This window comes from Syngnathoides biaculeatus, chromosome 3, assembly GCF_019802595.1.
Source record: "Syngnathoides biaculeatus isolate LvHL_M chromosome 3, ASM1980259v1, whole genome shotgun sequence".
Lineage (NCBI taxonomy): Eukaryota > Metazoa > Chordata > Actinopteri > Syngnathiformes > Syngnathidae > Syngnathoides > Syngnathoides biaculeatus.
The window spans coordinates 10952965-10970727 of record NC_084642.1 but is presented as its reverse complement, the minus strand read 5'-3'; the positions used below and the strand labels follow the sequence as shown (position 1 = coordinate 10970727).

Genomic DNA, 17763 nt, shown 5'->3' with positions numbered 1-17763 from the left:
ACTTGAAGTAGTCGTGAAACTCTTTTTCATTTGTCTGCATCACTGTAATATACTGACTTTCCCCACAAAATGTGCACAAATCTAATGGAGGTTTAATCATAATAGAGAAACTGTTTAATTCTATAGATTTTATTTAATGACAATATTTGATATTTCAATATATAATAATACATTACTATGTTTTTATAAAGTATCTATTGTCCTTATTAAACTATTCACTACAAAAGGTGTCTTTTTGGGATTAAGAAAGTATATTGAATTTTAATCACACGACCACAGGTCAGTGGACATACTTCGAGCACAATAGTCCAAAACCTGAATTGCCATCATGCAATCTATCTTGCAATAGCTCACTTCACCCAGTGACAAGTCAGTGTGCGTACAACAACAAAAAACAGGGAGAATAAAATAGAAAACAATACAAACCGGAAGTTAGTTTTTTAGCACCAGCGTCACTTGACATCAAAGTCAAGGTAGAGTGTTTTGTTATTGACATTTTACCAATAACAGTGGGCGAATAATTACCCATGTGAGGAAAAATAACACTTATCGGACAGCACTGTAAGAGTGTTTCATTTTTATAATGTGTTTTTATTTGTTTTTAAATTGGGGGTGGCTCCTTAAATAAGAACATGCTGGCAATATTTATGAGACAGAGGGTTCTTCGTGTCCCCCCCTGCTCCCTTTATGGAGATAATGAAGGGGGATTCCATGGTTTGATTATTAACACATATCCTGTCCGCCCACTGCACTCCTCATTAAAAAAAGAAACATGCGCTGCGAGCCATTCTTTACCTTGCTGTATCACACTAGTGCACACAAACACACACACATACACACTTGGAGATGGGACTGTGTTTAGCAACTGGGGGTGTGGTGGTGGTGGTGGTGGTGGTGGGGGGGGTGACTCGGTGCCTTGTACGCCACGAACCAATGCATGACATCACTCTGTCCTCGGTATCATTAAAGGCGGGAACGTTTGGGGGAGGGGGGGTTGGGGGGGGGGCGTGTTCTGGCTTTCATTCCTTGAGAAGTCCTTGAGGGAAGGAAAATAATCAGCTCTGAAGTATGGACAACTGTGGAAAGCCTCACTGCTATCTGACTACATATACACTCATTGTGTGTGTGTGCATGCGTGTTTGTCTGACTTTTTCCAGCTCACGCCATAAGCTGTAACAAAAAACAGCAAAGTCTCTCGTCTCCTCTTATCATCTACTGCTATGGTATTTGGGTTGCACATGCTCTTCTTTTTCCCCGAAAAACATCCCAACTTGGCATTCAAAGAATTCCACCCAAATGCACCCCTAGAAATGTTTTCCATCAAAATTAAAACAAGCTGGGAACACTGAATAAGATATTTACAAAGCGCATCCTCCTCCTTAATTTATCCACCACCCACTCATTGTTACTCATGTCTATTTTTTTTCCACACTGTAGAATTATGCATATCAACAGTAGATGGCCTGATGTTTAATTTGGCCATTTGAGCACGAATAGAAGTAGTACCTCAGTTTTCGAACGTCAGTGTTTTCGTACAAATTGGTTTTCGAATGAAAATTTTGCGATTTCTTTGCTTTGGTTTTGGAACAAAAATCGGTATTCGAACGCCCCGACCAGCTGACCCACAATGATTTGTTTTTGTGCTTTCGAACGCACCTCCCAAAAAAAAGATGAAAATGACGTAACGTGCACGACTGCGCACGATGCAACCAGTTGAACCACCCACTCCTCTGTACGCGGACGTGTCCCGGTAGTGACATTTTTTCCTCCAATTGAGCAATATTAACCCCCAATCATGGCTCCAAAGAAGGCAAGTGGAACTGCTGGTGCTGAACAAAGAAAAGTGGTGCGTAAAACTGTCGACTTCAGGAAGGATTTGATAGCCGAGCACGAATCTGGTGTGCGTGTTTCTGAGTTATCGAAGAAGTATGACATGGCGAAAACGATGATCAGCACCATTCTGAAACACAAGGATGCCCTCAAAGCAAGTGATGTTGCTAAAGGAGCAACTGTGTTGACCAAGCAGAGGCCACAAATCTGGGAGGAAGTCGAAAAGTTGCTTCTTATTTTCGTAAACAAGCAGCAGTTAGCTGGGGATAGTGTTGGCGAGGAAGGGATTTGCGGCAAAGCTGGAACGATGTCTCAAGTGTCGATATAAAACCGATCTGTGCTAAATTGAACGACATCATTAATTTTGTAGAACTCCATCACCCTCACAAAGCAGAATGTTGCAAAACGTTGTTGCGACTTCAGGAACGTGCTCAAAAGACAGCAGAAACAGTTTACATTCGATTTTTTCTTTGTTAAAAAGGGGCGAGTCACCCCCATCGAAGTCATTTGAAATAGTTGTTTTGCATTGCTTTTTTCTTTTGTTCCATTAACACTTTAGTTGCAAGTTAAATTTTTTGCACGTTACGTACTTTCTGTGCAAATAAAAAACATTTCGTCTGTTTTTTTCCCCCTCATTATTGTTTTTTAAAAGTTTGTATACATTTGTGTTAATAAAAAAAAAGGTTTACAAGGCGGGGGGCCAAGTCGCTACAGATACGGCAATGCACTCCCAGCCTAGCCTACTCTACTACTGAAGCATACATTTTAAGCAAAAAATAAATATATTTCTTAAATGATTTAATTAAATAAAGTATTTAAACTACACATGTATTTCTACTATGCAGTTGTTTATAACGAAAAGCTAAAGAAAAAAACGCTTTACAAGAAACTTTTTTTAGCCTTGGAACGCATTATTTCGTTTTCCATTCATTGTAACGGGAAAATGTGCTTCGGTTTTCGAACATTTCACTTTTCAACCGGCCTTTTGGAACTCATTGTGGTCGAGAACCGAGGCACCACTGTACTTGACTTCAGGCCAATGTGGGATTCACAGGGGGTTCCCCAAATTTATAACATTCCTCAGCTGTTAATGTTTGGGTTCAGTAAGGTTCAAGGAAGTGGGCAAATGGAGGGAATCACACAAACAAAGTACCTGTTGTAGTTTCTCAAAAGTAGTGCCTGGTTGCTTGGGCAGGATTCTGCAGGGTTGTGGCACCCAAACACAGGGGGGGCAGGAGCATGATGAGGAGGAGGAGGATGGTATTGCTGCTCTACTGCAAATAACAAAAAAGTATGTTTATGCAATGCATTGTTATGGGGGAATATTACTAAAATTAGTATTTTAAAAATATACTTTAACGAGAAAAACACTGCTTCTCCGGTTAATAATGTATACTATATGGATAAAGGAAGTGAAAAAAGATGACGCAGCACATGGAGCATAAGGATCCAGAGTCTTGCTTTTTTTTGTCTTTGTGAAGTTCTTGGAGGCCAAAGTGCACTGCCATTGTCTAATCTACACCAAAGTCATACAAACATAACTTTATGGCGATTGCTTTGTGTTCAGGATTAAAAATCCCAGTTTTGCAATTATTAGTCCAACTGCATTAAGAGAAATAGAACTGTGTCCTAAAATTATTCTTAACTAATGCTACACAAATCAATCACTTCTTTAATTGGGTGTCGTCCATTCATTCTAAGCAGCTCTCTTCACGCTGTACAATTATATTTTTAGTATTCTTATTTGTTCTCCAAATAACAACAGATGCACTCACAATCACACCTAGGAGAAATTTTGAGTCTCCAATTAATGCACGTTTTTAGGATGTGGGCGGAAACCGGAGTGCCCGGAGAAAACCCACGCAGGCACGGGGAGAACATGCAAACTCCACACAGGCGGGGCCGGGATTTGAACCCCAGTCCTCAGAACTGTGCGGCCAACGGTCTAACCAGTTGCGCCACTCTGCTGTCCTCTAATTATAATTTGTACATTAAAGTCATTATATTATTAAATTCAGTGGTGCCTTGGAATTTAAGTGACTGAATTTATGCGTTGTTGATCGGACAACTTTTTGCTTTGACTTTGAGCAAATTTGATGAAATATGGTGCCAGTGAACTCCACCCACTTCACAAAGACCAGGAGTTTGGCACATAGTTAATTCTTCAAAAAACAAGTTTAATGGCACTCCCAGTTGAAGTTCACTGTCAACATAAACATAAATAAGAGAATTACACATTCTGTATTCAAACAACCTTATAGCTTGCCAAAAGAAAGTCTACTTAGCTTAATGCTAACAAATAGTGCAAAAAGCCATAGACAAGCTAATGAATATTATTGTCATCGTATCATAACCCTTTAGGCTATTTGAACAGAAACGGTGAAGTGAAACATGTAGACCAACAAATATAATAATATATACTCCCAGATATATATTTCTTATCCTGTGCATAAAATGATTCTGGTAATAACTCTATAGCTTAGTTTGGTTGTGATCAAATATGTATCTTATGCCTGTATCAGGTGGCCAAGGTGCAAACATCAATGGATGCACAGTCACACCGAATCATAAGAGATATTTTTTCGTTTTTGAAAGGCAATGGGGGTTATTCAATTTAGTTATGTTAAATTACGTAAAAAAGGTTTTTATAAACATTATGGGGTGCTATTTTCTGTATTTAAAATAACTAATGATTTTTGTTAGTTTGATTGTGAGGAATCATGGTGTTACCACACTGTCTAAAAGAGACCATTTCCCATTTTTTTTTTCCATCGCCATGCTTTTAGTACAAAAAAGGGGCACGATAAATAGGCGGGAAAATGGTTAGGTGGGGGGAGAAGTTCTGCAAATATTCTGTCTTCTGGGTTTTAAATATCAAAGCCATAACTGAGGTAGTCTGCTGCCTGTGTGTAAGGGACAGTGGTGTGTAGTTTAAACCTCAACTCTTTCCCACACTTGTTTTTTTAAGAATGCAATCATCTTCAAACTATTTTATGCATCAACAGTAGGATGCAGTGTCGCTGTGCGAATACGCTGGCTGGAGTGTAAAACGCAAAGGCGGTTAAATGCTATGGCTATTTTGTTGGATCTCTGTGTGAAAAAGTGACTTACATTTGGTCTATAAGTGAGTATGAGATATAAAGAGAGAGGGAAAGGGACAGGAAAAAGAAAAGAAAGAGTGACAGGCTACGTCTACGACCTTGCTGTGAACGCAGCCGTGCGCCAGTAATTGAGCGAGTTTAGCGAGAACGCGCCATGAAGTAGACAGTTACCGATGTTGTTGGGCGGCGAAAGTGTGTCCTCGTGCTTGAAGGACAGGCTGGAGAGTTGAGGGGTGTGGTGGGACGCCGTGTGAGCGTAACTGGGATTCCCGTCTATGCCCATTGCACCGTAACCTAAAGAAAACGACAGAGACAGAGTGCAACGTGAATCACTACATGCAAAAAAAGTTGCTGGTTCTCGGAAATTAACTTTTCACATTTTTTCTTCCTTCCTTTCACAGTGGTCATGTTTAAATTGAGAAAAACGGAAAATCAAGGTTCAAGGATAACGAATCGCATTGGTGCAACACTAACTTTAGTTATTAAAATGGGAATGTAGTTTTTCCCTAAATATGCGAGTTCAAGCAGAAGTTAGGCATTTTCAAAACTCAGTCTTGGAGGGCCGTTGAGAGGTTTCTCCTGAGAAGAGGAAAAAAAAACCCAAACCTCACAATCTCTAACTTAAATCCCCGCATCTTGCAGAGTAGTTTATCACTTCATCAAAAAGTACTTTACTCGCGAGCGAACAAGAGCGCATTGCACAGTGTCTGTGGAAGTCACGTCAGCGCACACGTCCACAGTTCAACCTCTGACCTCTGAGTAACGAGCCCCAGCAGACTCGACGGAGCTTTTGTTTGCAGGATGGAGATTCATATTTATGTTGCAAACCAAAGTCTCAAATTCAGATTACAAATCCAGATTGCTGATTCAACGACGATTTCTTTTTTCCAAAAACACTGTCGTTAGTTGTAAATGATATAAAGAAGGCAAACGTGCAAATCTTACAATTGTTAACCCCAATTTAGAAATATTCGGAATCTAACAATTGGATTATCATGACATTTATTGTAGTATTACAAAAGTAGTGATCTTGTAGCATTAGAAAAAGTTAAATGAATTATTTGATTAAAAATCACATTATTTCATAATGATATACTGTAGTATAACAGACTTAAATTCCATATGTATGCACTTATGCATAATCTTTTTAACGATCATATTACTGGTCTCCTGTGTTTTACTGCTTTGTGGCCTATGGCGTCCATCTCAATTTTGGTCTAAGTTGTTCAGTCATTATTAAAACACAAGTGGAATTTTTGGACGACAAACCCAATACGATTGATTTGGACAATTGTCGTCAGGAGATATATTTTACAATAGCAACAACGCTGTGCACTGATAAATGAGGTGGATAACAAAAACAGTAAATGATTACTTTTCAACATACGCATGCATAATCAGCTACTTTATATTCATTACATTTGAAATTTCATGCCAATTTTTTTAATCTATTATAAATGTAGTGCATCACAGTGGGTTCCAACATTACTCAGTTTTGCCAAATATTAACGTGACAAGTTTATTATTGTTTGCAGTGGCTTAGAAATAAAGGTTAAGGTACTCCATGTTGGAATAAGGTCACACTATGATGCGGTCTAGTTTTACACCACTACAAAGTACAACACAACAAAACGATATTAATATCGTAATAGTAATAGTGTGAAGAAATCATCAGTGCGTTTACCTTTTCTTAGAATTCTGTGGTTTTATGTATTTGTAGTGTGTATGGATCCAGTTCTCTGCACCTCAGACCAAAGACAATTTTCTGGCACAAAATGACAACCTGGTTTAAATTTGCATTTAATAAAATGTGTAACTCTAGATCAGGGTTTCTCAAATTTAAGTCCATTTCCATCGGTGTGTCGACAGTCTTGGGCTTTGTCTGTAGATACACAATATATGTTATTAAATTTTAAGGGTACAGCACTCTGGAGGAACAATTTAAAAAAAAAAAAAGGGCTCATGTTTATTTTATGTAACAAAACGGGTTGAGGTGCAGCAGGACTATGACTGGATGTGTGTGTGTGTCTGTCAGAGTGCTTCCAGAAAAGTGTCAAGTTGGCTCCTCACACAGGGCATGTTGCCCCAGTAAAGCACATAACATCCTGCCTAGACACAACACCGCTGACAAACTCAACAAATAGGGGATGTTTCCATGAAGATACTTATCCCTCGAATTGTTAAATATCCGCATAAAAGTGAGATGACGAGGCTTACCTTGGTTCCTGGATGCAGGAGGACTGTCCACACACCCGGGGAGGTAGGTTCCACTGGGAAAAACCCTGGGTTGGCCCGCTGCTGGATCTCCAAAGGCCCCCACCCGACACGGGCCCGAGCCTGTAAACTGGCCCGAGAAATGCAAAGTGAAGGCCCCGAGTCCACAATGGGGATCCTCAATAGGGTCAGCGGTCCCCCAGCTTGGCTCCTGCTTGATGAGGGAGGGGTGCGAGGGCAGGGGGTTGTAGGGAGAGCCGGGATGGAGGTCCAACAGTTGCGTCCACTGCCCGCAGCCGCCTCCTGCCCCACCTAGAGGGGCCACCTGGGGGCCTGGAGACAGGAGAGTCAGGTCTCGGACGTCCGAGCCCATCGACATGGCGCCGCACGCTTCGGTCAGCATTGCGGTGTTGTGAGAGTTGAGATGTCCAAAAAAATAAGGATGGAATTCCAGTGAAGAAGATGACAAAGTCAAACGAAACAGACGTCACAGCTCACAAACTACCGAGCCATCATTTGACCCCGAAGTCAGGAAACATATCAAGAATGTGATGATGGCCAAAATGAAGGTGTGTCTGCCTCCCACCGTATGTGCAGTTCAAGTGGGAGTGTTTGCAAGGGTATCACAGCCTCACAGTCTTGTTCCTGCGCCTCGACAATGTCTGGCTTGTCTTTAGCCCCCTGAAGACTCAAATACTGGCTATAGTCGCGGGCCAGGGGGCGGAGCCGGGAAAGTTTTTGGTGACTCGAAAGCCTTGCCCTGACCCGCGCTGACTTCTCAGCAGGCTCTGACTAACCATACGTTTGTATTCAGTTTGGCCAAGTTCAAGTGCGGCTCACTTTGTGCATTTTTGCTCATTAAACATAAGCGGGTTCTCCCAAAATAATAACAAAACATTTTAAACAGCTAAGTACAAAATCAACGATCCTTCCAAAACTTGAGCAAAATAAATTATTGTTTCCATGATTACTTTTTCTGGAACTTGTTTATGGTACCATTTCAGTATTTTCCAAACAAAAATACAGTTCAAAGAATAATCCAAACAATCCAAAATATTTAAAGTAATTACGAAACTCTTACATACCATGACCTAAAGCCTGTGAAGCTGCTGACTCATCCCTTTAGTCTGAAACGTAGCATACTTTCATAATAGTTTCATAATAGGATGAAGTAAGAAGATGCAAGGCATGTCAGTAACAGTAAGCCGAACAATGTTTCGGGAGCTGAAAATATGAAAAAAAGGTTTAAAAAACTGACTTTTGGAAGTAATGCAAACCATAAATGTGAAGGGGGGAAAAAACCCCCATACAAACTGCACTGCTCTGGAGCACCATCAAAAATGCTTACACACGAGGATAATTAATAATGTTTTGACCCGCTCTATAAATAAAGCTGAGTTAACTCAACATGCAGCTCAACAGCAATGCAACACAGATATCACTTTTTAAAATTGAAATTATATATAACCACACAATTTACATATATGAAAACAGAGGGAATGAAACTGTACACTTAATAACTTCCACCACTTTTTAACTGTCAACTTCCTTCTTATTCCATTACAGATTCGATCACAATAATAAATTAGCGTGATTTATAGCCCGTACAACTTAATTGAATAAAAAGAGGGTAAGTAAAAAGAAACCGATAATGTGGTTGCGCAAGTATGTGCACCCTCTTATAACTGGGAATGTCACCGGTTTTCAGAATTAACAAATAACATTAAAGCTGATGTTAACAACTTTACATTTAAATTGTCTAAACACCAAATAAAGTGCAGATGTTCTAGTGGGGTTTTCTGATATTTTTTGAAGACATCTTAAACACAGAAAAAGTGTCAATGCTGTCTTGGAAAAAAAAAATGATTGAAAAATGTGTTTGCTTGTTGCAAGTGATGTACAGGAAATCAATTTTCGTTACCATCATTCAAATTTAGAGCACAGCATGAAACGAATGTGTACTCCATTTTGAGCAAATTATTATTATTTTTTTTTTTCATCGACTGTGACATGCGCATGCATTGCAGACTCGGACGGAAAGAGTAACGCTGACTGACATTGGTAAACTTTCTTCTTGGCAACGTTGCAGTTAGTTTAAAGAAATTTGTGGTTTTAAACATACATTCGTCCTTGACTGAACGTAATATTCAGTCCTTGAATCTGATACACTATGGTCCAGTAGCCTACTGGGGATCGCAGCAGCTGCTGTTAAAACGTATATATTTGTTCCACATAAACCACAAATTTGGTATAAGACATTGTTAAATACAGATGGCGAAATTCTGTGCCTTGTTTGCAGGTTATGTATGTGTGTGAATGTATATGATCATTGATACTTGGTGTGATGCTTCTAAAGTAAACCAAGCTAGGAAGACCGGAGGTTTTGCCTATTGTTCTTCCCAACATTCAAACATAGATTATAGGAACAGTTTCAGGTTAAATTTTCAGGATACATAATCACTTTCATTGAACCAAAGCTAAAATATGAAATTGCTCAGTCGAGAGAATTTAAGAATCACAGTCATCATCAAGTGGAGAAAATATGGCACAACCGTGACATTAGCAAGAATTGGAAGTCCTGCTAAAGAGGTCGACAGCAAAGCTGAAGGTGCTGCAGAAATTTCTGGCGATTACTGATTACTTAGTGCATCGACATGACAGCAAACTATTATTTTCTTCATTGACTGCGATATGGGGAAGGGTGACAAGCCTCAACCTTCATCTTACAAAGAAAAAACATTGAAGCCCAACTACAGTTAGGATACTTCAAATCTCCCAAATGTTCGTGGAAAATTATGTTGGGTCGGAGGAAACTAAGATCAAACATCACGGCCATAATTCCACAAGGTACGTTTGGCAGAAACACAAATTAAAACACCATACTTACAGGGAAGCACGGTGTGGTGGCGACATTATGATTTGAAGCTTTTTTTCCCCTGTTAACTGGAACTCGGGCCTCTGTTAACGTGAAGAGAATTTGGAACAATTCCAAGGAGCAGCAGCAAAAACCTTCAGGCTTCCGCTAGAAAGCAAACAAATAATAATAATTAAAAAAATAAATCAAATAAAGATAAAACTGTCAACATCTAAACTATTTTGAACAAATTCAAGGCATTGCAAATGGTGGGAGTTGTGCAAACTCCCATTTAAATTAGTAATTTTGCCAACTCGGCGGCACGGTGGTTCAGCTGGTAAAGCGTTGGCCCCGCAGTTCTGAGGACATGTGTGGAGTTTGCATGTTCTCCCCATGCCTGTGTGGGTTTTCGCTGAACACTCCGGTTTCCTCCCACATCCCAAAAACATGCAACATTAATTGGACACCCTAAATTGCTCCGAGGTGTGATTGTGAGTGCAGCTGTTTGTCTCTATGTGCCCTGCAATAGGCTGGCAACCAGTCCAGGTTGTACCCCGCCTCCTGCCCGTTGACAGCTGGGATAGGCTCCAACACTCCCCGCGACCCTTGTGAGGATAAGCAGTAAAGAAAATGGATGGATGAATTTTGTCAACTCATTGGTTAATACTGAACCCAGTCACACGGCCATTACAAGGGGATGTGCACACTTATGCAACAGCATCAGAGTTGTTTATTTTTGCTTACCTTCACAAAAGTTGAGTTGTTCAGGTCACAGGTCACATTAATTTTTGAAAAAAAATTGAAATGATCCAGATCTCATTTTTTGTCACTAAAATATGGCATCTCGACCAGAGTGTGTAGACTTTTTACTGTACAGTATATTTAATGTATATAACGGCATATATGGGCTTCATTGGTAGACATGATGTCATCACCTTTGAACAAATTAAGATTTATATGGAATGGCATAAAGTCATTCCACTCAAGAGATCACATTCACTATTTACACTGCAACAAAATAGATTATGATAAGTTGCCCACCTGGAAATCAACTCTGAAAACATACCAATTCTGGATAATATCAAGAATGGACTGTGAATTCATAACAGTATGTATAGTAGGAATCATGCATTTCCTCATCACCACCATCTGGAACATTCATCTAGAATTTCAGTGAAATGTCTGTAACCAACATAAGCGGTGAGTGACTTGATTTGGGACTCAGGGGACACACATTCAGAGAGGAGGAAGAAAATCCCATTCTTAAGGACTCAAACTCGCCACCCCTAATTGCAACTATTACACTGCCATGATATAATAATTGTATATGGAGGCTCGTTGCAAATTCCAGTTGGTGGTTGAGTAGCTGATGAGTAAATGAAGGTTGTTGCTTCAACATCCGTATTAAATACTGGTGTCTATATGAAGTACCGTAATTTCCGCCCTATAAGCCGCAACTTTTTTCACACGCTTTCAACCCTGCGGCTTATACGGTGATGCGGCTAATTTGTGCATTTTTTCTAACAGTCGCAAGGGGGCACTCGAACCAAAAAGGTAAGAGTGAGACTGGTGGAATATATGTGCCAAGGAAGTGACTTTTACCGGTATGTTTCTTTTTTAACCGGCCCTGGTAGCGCTGTGCTAGGGTGTTGCTGCTGTGTCTCAGTGATTTTTACTGGTATGATTTTTTTAACTGGCCCCGTGAGTGCTGTGCTACCGTGTTGCTACTGTGTAGCTTCCGCGGCTGTTTTTTTTTTTCAACAAATGTTTTATTTTTTTTAACCAGGCCTGTTCGTGCTACCGTGTTGTTGCTCTGTTACAGTATGCTTAAGTATTAAAACTTTCCAAACTCTTTCTGTATACAGTCTTTCTTTGTGAATATCTCGTGTTTCAATGTGGGCACTTGTGGCTTTTACACCGGTGCGGCTTATGTATGTACCAAATGGTATTTCCTTTACAAATGTACTGGGTGAGGTTTATAATCAGGTGCACTCTGTAGGCCGTAAATTACGATAAGTCCCCATTTCGCGTTACAACAGTTGTTGAACTGTATCTATAGGGATTTTTTTTTCTGTCAATTCATCCAGAAGAATATTTATAGAGGCCAAAGTGAGTGTTGGCTCTCGATTCTATTCTAGGACCTTGCATTGGGAAGAGAAGTCCTTCCTCAAACTGTTCCCACAATGTTGATCACATACAACTGTCCAGAATGACTTGGAAAGATGAAGGCAGAAGGAAGATTCAGGGGGAAATTAGGGGAATTGCTGTACTACAGATTTTCAGTTGACTCTTTAATCTCAGTCAGAATGTTTTAATGCCATTGCTGAACTAAAGAGAATAACGCTTAAAGGAATTGTGCCAAAATGGATTATTGCAGATACAGCCAAGTTTATCACAGCTTGGTTACACCCAATTAATACACAATCTACACATTTCTAAAAGATCAATGTATTGATTCCCAGAGTCCTGATTCATTCATTCACTAAGAGGCCTGTTTCAAAAACCATAATTTACATTTACGCTCTATTTCCTGTGTATTGGGTAATTGGGTATTTTACGATTCCAGAAAAGACAAAATCCTCTCCGACTTATTCTGGGAATTAGTATCGGCGCTAAGTCATATCCCAGAATAACACCAGTACAGTTACAGAATGTCCACGTAGCAGACTTAAATATGTAAGCAGAGGAAAATTATTTCTCCCCCAACAATTGCCAAAACATCCGGGGTCCACCCATGATAAACAAACAAAGACCATAAATAATGTGCTATGAGTGCAAAAGGTTGTGGCACAATTGGGGAAATCTGGCCAAAATATTTGCTGCTAAGCCAAGGCAAACGCTGACCGTACCTTCCCCGCCGGAGTCTTTAGCGGGGATTCATCAGAGGTGACGGGTCAGAGAGAAAACAAGCCCTTCAGTCCACGTGACGGATGGTGGTCCCCAAATACGCCCATTCTTCTTCAGATCACTCTGTGGTTAACTCCGGGTTTAAAACAACATCAGAGCGGAGAGGAAGGCAAACGGTCACTACTAGCCGTGACCCGTAACAAGAAACACACAAGAGCCAAACTTTCTCCAGCGCCGTGAGGGAATTGGAGAAGGAGATTGTCTCAGCCAAAAAGCCACATGATAAACTACGCAGATATGTGACTTAGCGGGACACGTGAAAAAGACATTACTTTTCTGGAGCTGAACACAACTCTGTTTGCACGCATCTATAGATAGGCTGTTCTCGACAGTTTTTTTTAAAAGCAAAATTACTTGCAGTTTAACATGACTGTCTTCTTTACAAAAACAAAAATCCATTCATCAGTTTTAAAATTGACACAGCTCTCACGCGATGTTACTTTTGTCTTAAATATGCGAGATAACACTGAACAACTGTGCCTTTCACCAGTGACATACTTTCTCATCTGTGGCCCTTTGGAAGTAGCTACAAATTAATGTATTGCACTGCTACTTACTAACACTTTATAACAACAGGAGATAGCAACGAAGAACATGCAGCCCATCAGTTCTGCCTCGACAAACCCCAGACACTATTCTGTAATGACTACATATTGACCGGAGAGGCACATTTGTGTTTTCCTGTCTAGGAAGTGTGCTACTTCCTGGTAATAAAGTGGTACTAGATCCTATTATTACTCTGGGTGCTGGATGGTTTCAATGATGCTATCATGAAATTAAATCCTTCTTTCAACATAATTGTTACTTTGTCAAACCCACCACCTCTCTCAAAAGTTCTTTTTCTGTAATCCTGTTTGTATATGTACTGGAATTTACTGTTTTATCATGCCAACAAGACTGCTGTAAGAAATGTTATCTAAATAGGACATGTTAAAACAACATTGTCCAGCATTTGGAAAGTAATAATGCACTGTCTAGTGCCTCAGTAAACATATGAAATATGAATTAACATATTTTTTTCACGCGCTTTCAACCCTGCGGTTTATGCGGTGATGCAGCTAATTTGTGCATTTTTTTTTAAAGGCTGCAAGAGGGCATTTGAGTGGAAAAGGTAAGAGTGAGACCGGTGGAATATATGTGCCAAGGAAGTGACTTTTACCGGCCCTGATGTGTTACTGGCGTGTCTCAGTGATATTTACTGGTAAGTTTAATTTTAACCGGCCCTGTAAGCATTAGCGCAGTGCTAGCGTTACCGCTTAACTCTTTCTGTGTACCATCTTTCTTTGTAAATATCTCGTGTTTCAATGTGGGCACTTGCGGCTTTTATACAGCTGCGGCGTATGTATGTACCAAATGGTATTTCCTTTACAAATGTAATTGGTGAGGCTTGTAACCAGGTGCGCTCTGTAGGCCGGGAATTACGGTACCGAGTTCCAGACTTTTTTCTCCAGAGAGGCCTGAAGTCAGGTCAATCGAATTTCTCAAGCTCATCTACGTCGCGAGCGAAAATCTTTGCCTTCCCTTTACACTTACGAGCCAGCACTGTCAACATAAACGTGTGGTCTCGTGTGTTTACATGGAGACAACCACTCAGAGGAATGGGATTGGTTAAACAGTCTTGGCCAAATATGGACAAAGGGGATACAAAACTGGGTCAAACACAAGTAGTTGTCAGAGAGGCCTTTTCTAGAAACATATATGATAAAACTAAGGTATTTCAAATGATTTGACCCTTTTATACTAAGTCCATGTGAGTCAGTCACTCTATGGAGGACTAAACCACCAAAATGAACAAAAAGTTAGAGGGAATCAGGATAAGATGTTTGACCAGTACAATAAAAACCTCATCATTGGAATGGCTGAAGTTTGCTACAGCTTTTATCACTGATCCCATTAGATTGTCCAGAGTACCTAACTATATAGCCAATGAGTTCACTTTCAAAAACACCCTGGGAAACTGGATGCACATTAAGGAGGGCTTAAACTCTTTCAAGTGTTTTTCCCCCGCAAAGAGGATAGTCATTGTTCCACATTTTCTTTAATGAACAGGGAATGGTTGTGCATTTTTTTTTAATACTCCCTCCTATCAACAGTGAGCGGTCTTCAAAGAGTCACATATCAGAAGCTGTGATAAGACGAAGAGAAGAACAATCTGTGGGAGAGAGTATCTCCGCACTATATGTGTGTCAGACACAACACTTGTCCACTGATGTTTAACACATGCAGTTCTGTTGCTTGTTTCGCTTCACCTCCAACCTCAACCGCTAAACCCAATATTCCCCTGTCCAGTTTAAACACATAAATAATGTTTCAGTGATTTAGAACATTATTTAGCTTTTGGTTCTGGTAAAATATTTGTGGTAAAATTCATAAATAATGTGGACCCTTGTTTACCAAAGAACAGCGAAAACCACCAAAGGTGAAAACTCCTTAGTGGTATGGTGAAGTTTTTATTACAATATGCAGCCACATTCAAGACGCCTGAAAGACATAAAATGGATATACCAGCACAAGCTAAAGAGATCAATGTAGAAGTTATATTTAAAAAGTGGTTTTACAAAGATAATACTCAATTTGGATTTCCAGTCAAAAGTATGTAATTGATAAATTGCTTCTTTTTGGATGAGTAGTGTTGAACTGTAAGTACATAATGCTGAGAGGTTTCTTTAATATATTGTCCCTCTAATGTAACAAAAAAGTAACGGTCATAATAAAAAAATAGAGAGTGGTCTCATAACAAAGCTGTACAGTTCTACACCACTGCAAAGTAATGAGTATTTCTATTAAGCTTTTGCATGGGTCTCATTTAGTTTTCTCCCGAAAATATCTTGGTAAAAGTGAAATAAAAATACATAATGCAGAGGACAGTTGTAATCTAATAGGTGTCACAGAACAATAGGAATAAATGATTGTTGGTCCTATGCATCATGCATATACCGTAATTTCCGGCCTACAGAGTACACCTGGTTTTAAGCCTTATCCAGTTAATTTGTGAAGGAAATACCATTTGGTACATACATACACCGCAGCTGTGTAAAAGCCACATTGGAACCCACATTGAAACACGAGATATTTACAAAGACGCTACACAGAGAGTTTAACGGTATAGCATAGTGCTGACACTAGCACCGCGCTAACAGGGCCGGTTAAAATAAATAAATAAATAAATAAATAAATAAAAATCACTGAGACACTGCAGTAACACGCTAGCACAGTGCTAACAGGGCCAGACCGGTAAAAGTCACTTATAGGCCAGAAATTACGGTATATCAAATACACCCTGGGAAATTGGATAAACATTAAGGAGGGCTTAAACTCTTTCAAGTGTTTTTTTATTTGTTCAAAAAAAGTTTTTTAAACTAAGGTTTTGGGGTTTTTTTCAACACAACTTCCTTTAAATATTTTCAAGGTTTTTACAGTTAGAGCCTTGCATAAATGCGCTCGATAACCAATGTCTCATCGGAGCAGGTGCATGTGTGTCACGTTCAAGGCCGGCCCGTTATCAATGCTTTACAGTAAACTGCGGCCTCTTCCGTGTTGTCACACCCAGCGGCAGCTGCGGCGAGCAGGGCGTCAGCAGGCAACAAGAAAACATTGCACATATCTCCAGCGGTTACTGTGCGTATGCTGTCATCCACCACAAGCTTCATCGTGAGGGCTAAACAAGCTAACGTGTACATGATGACTCATTGATAAGTGCAAATGGCCACAGTCAGCATGGCACTGTGAACTTTAGGGGTGCATTATTACTCTTGAAATTCTCAATACCAGCAGGCTAAAGACTTTTCACTAGAAATCTGTTTGATGCCATAAGTCTAATTTTTGAACCAGTTTTGATCTATTCCTTACAAAACATTTATGAAATGTTCTCTAACCTAAGATACTCTACATGAGGGGTCCTCAATTAAATGTTCAAGAATTATATGTACAATTCTAGAATTTGTATTCATTTTTTAATTTTATTGTTCTACGATTATTGTTGATTTCACACTGAATCATAAGGACTAGCAAAACGCTAAGAATAAATAAAGTGGGTTTCAGGATAACTATGGGGTGTCCTAAAAGCCGCTTACATGGCTATTGCCTCAGCTCACAATTCTGAATTGTAGCTTTGATTGGCTGAGTCGCGTCACATGGGTAGAGTCACGAGGCGTGCTATTCGTCACTGCACTTCATACATTTACAATTCAACGACCAGAAAAGATGATGGACACCTGCGATGGTTCAAATAAGACTACAATATAATGTGTAAAAGTTGTACGTCTTAAATTACAAGAGTTGATCCAAATTACATAATATTGTATCAATGTATGTACCGTATTTTCCGCACTATAAGACGCATCTAAAAGCTTTTAATTTTCTCAAAAGCCGAGGCTGCGTTTTATAATCCAGTGCGTTTTATATATGGATCAATATTGAGCCTTTAGTGGAGCTCCATCGAATGGATGCATAACGTAACCCCAGCCTCTACTGTAGCATATATTCTGTTGCGCCTTATAATGTGGTGCACCTTATATATATATAAAAACTTTTTCAATAGGACATTCTTTGAAGGTGCGCCTTATAATCCGGTGCGTCTTATAGTGCGGAAAATACGGTACAAATAAATCTGATTCAGGAGCCTGAATGGAATCCACCTATTCAGAACCTGCTCTACATCATCAACACGGATGAACTAGGCTGTATCGTTATCTGAAAAGTGAAAGGTCGTGGCAGCGTAACGTGCCTCTAATTAGTGGCATCTTTCGTTTCGAGATAGATGAATTGGATGCTAACGGTTGTTTGAATATGTCATCTTAACACTTGCACAAGCCTGCGAGTGCGTGTAATATAAACACCGTTCGATGACAAGAGGTC

At 39.8% G+C, this 17763-nt stretch overlaps 1 protein-coding gene across 4 annotated transcripts in view; it reads right to left on the bottom strand.

The window, feature by feature from the left end:
* Positions 1-17763, bottom strand: part of wt1b (WT1 transcription factor b) — a 31406-nt gene that overhangs the window by 5828 nt on the left and 7815 nt on the right. For 3 of the 4 annotated variants that reach the window (XM_061814238.1, XM_061814239.1, XM_061814235.1), the window contains exons 3-5: positions 7149-10167; positions 5103-5225; positions 2984-3104 (exon numbers count right to left, since the gene is read on the bottom strand). In XM_061814238.1, coding sequence (XP_061670222.1) covers positions 2984-3104; positions 5103-5225; positions 7149-7548 — 644 coding nt within the window. In that variant the 5' untranslated portion in view covers positions 7549-10167. Of the gene's footprint in view, positions 1-2983; positions 3105-5102; positions 5226-7148; positions 10168-12848; positions 13185-17763 lie in introns of those variants that run through there. The other variant, XM_061814237.1, reaches the window with a different exon arrangement.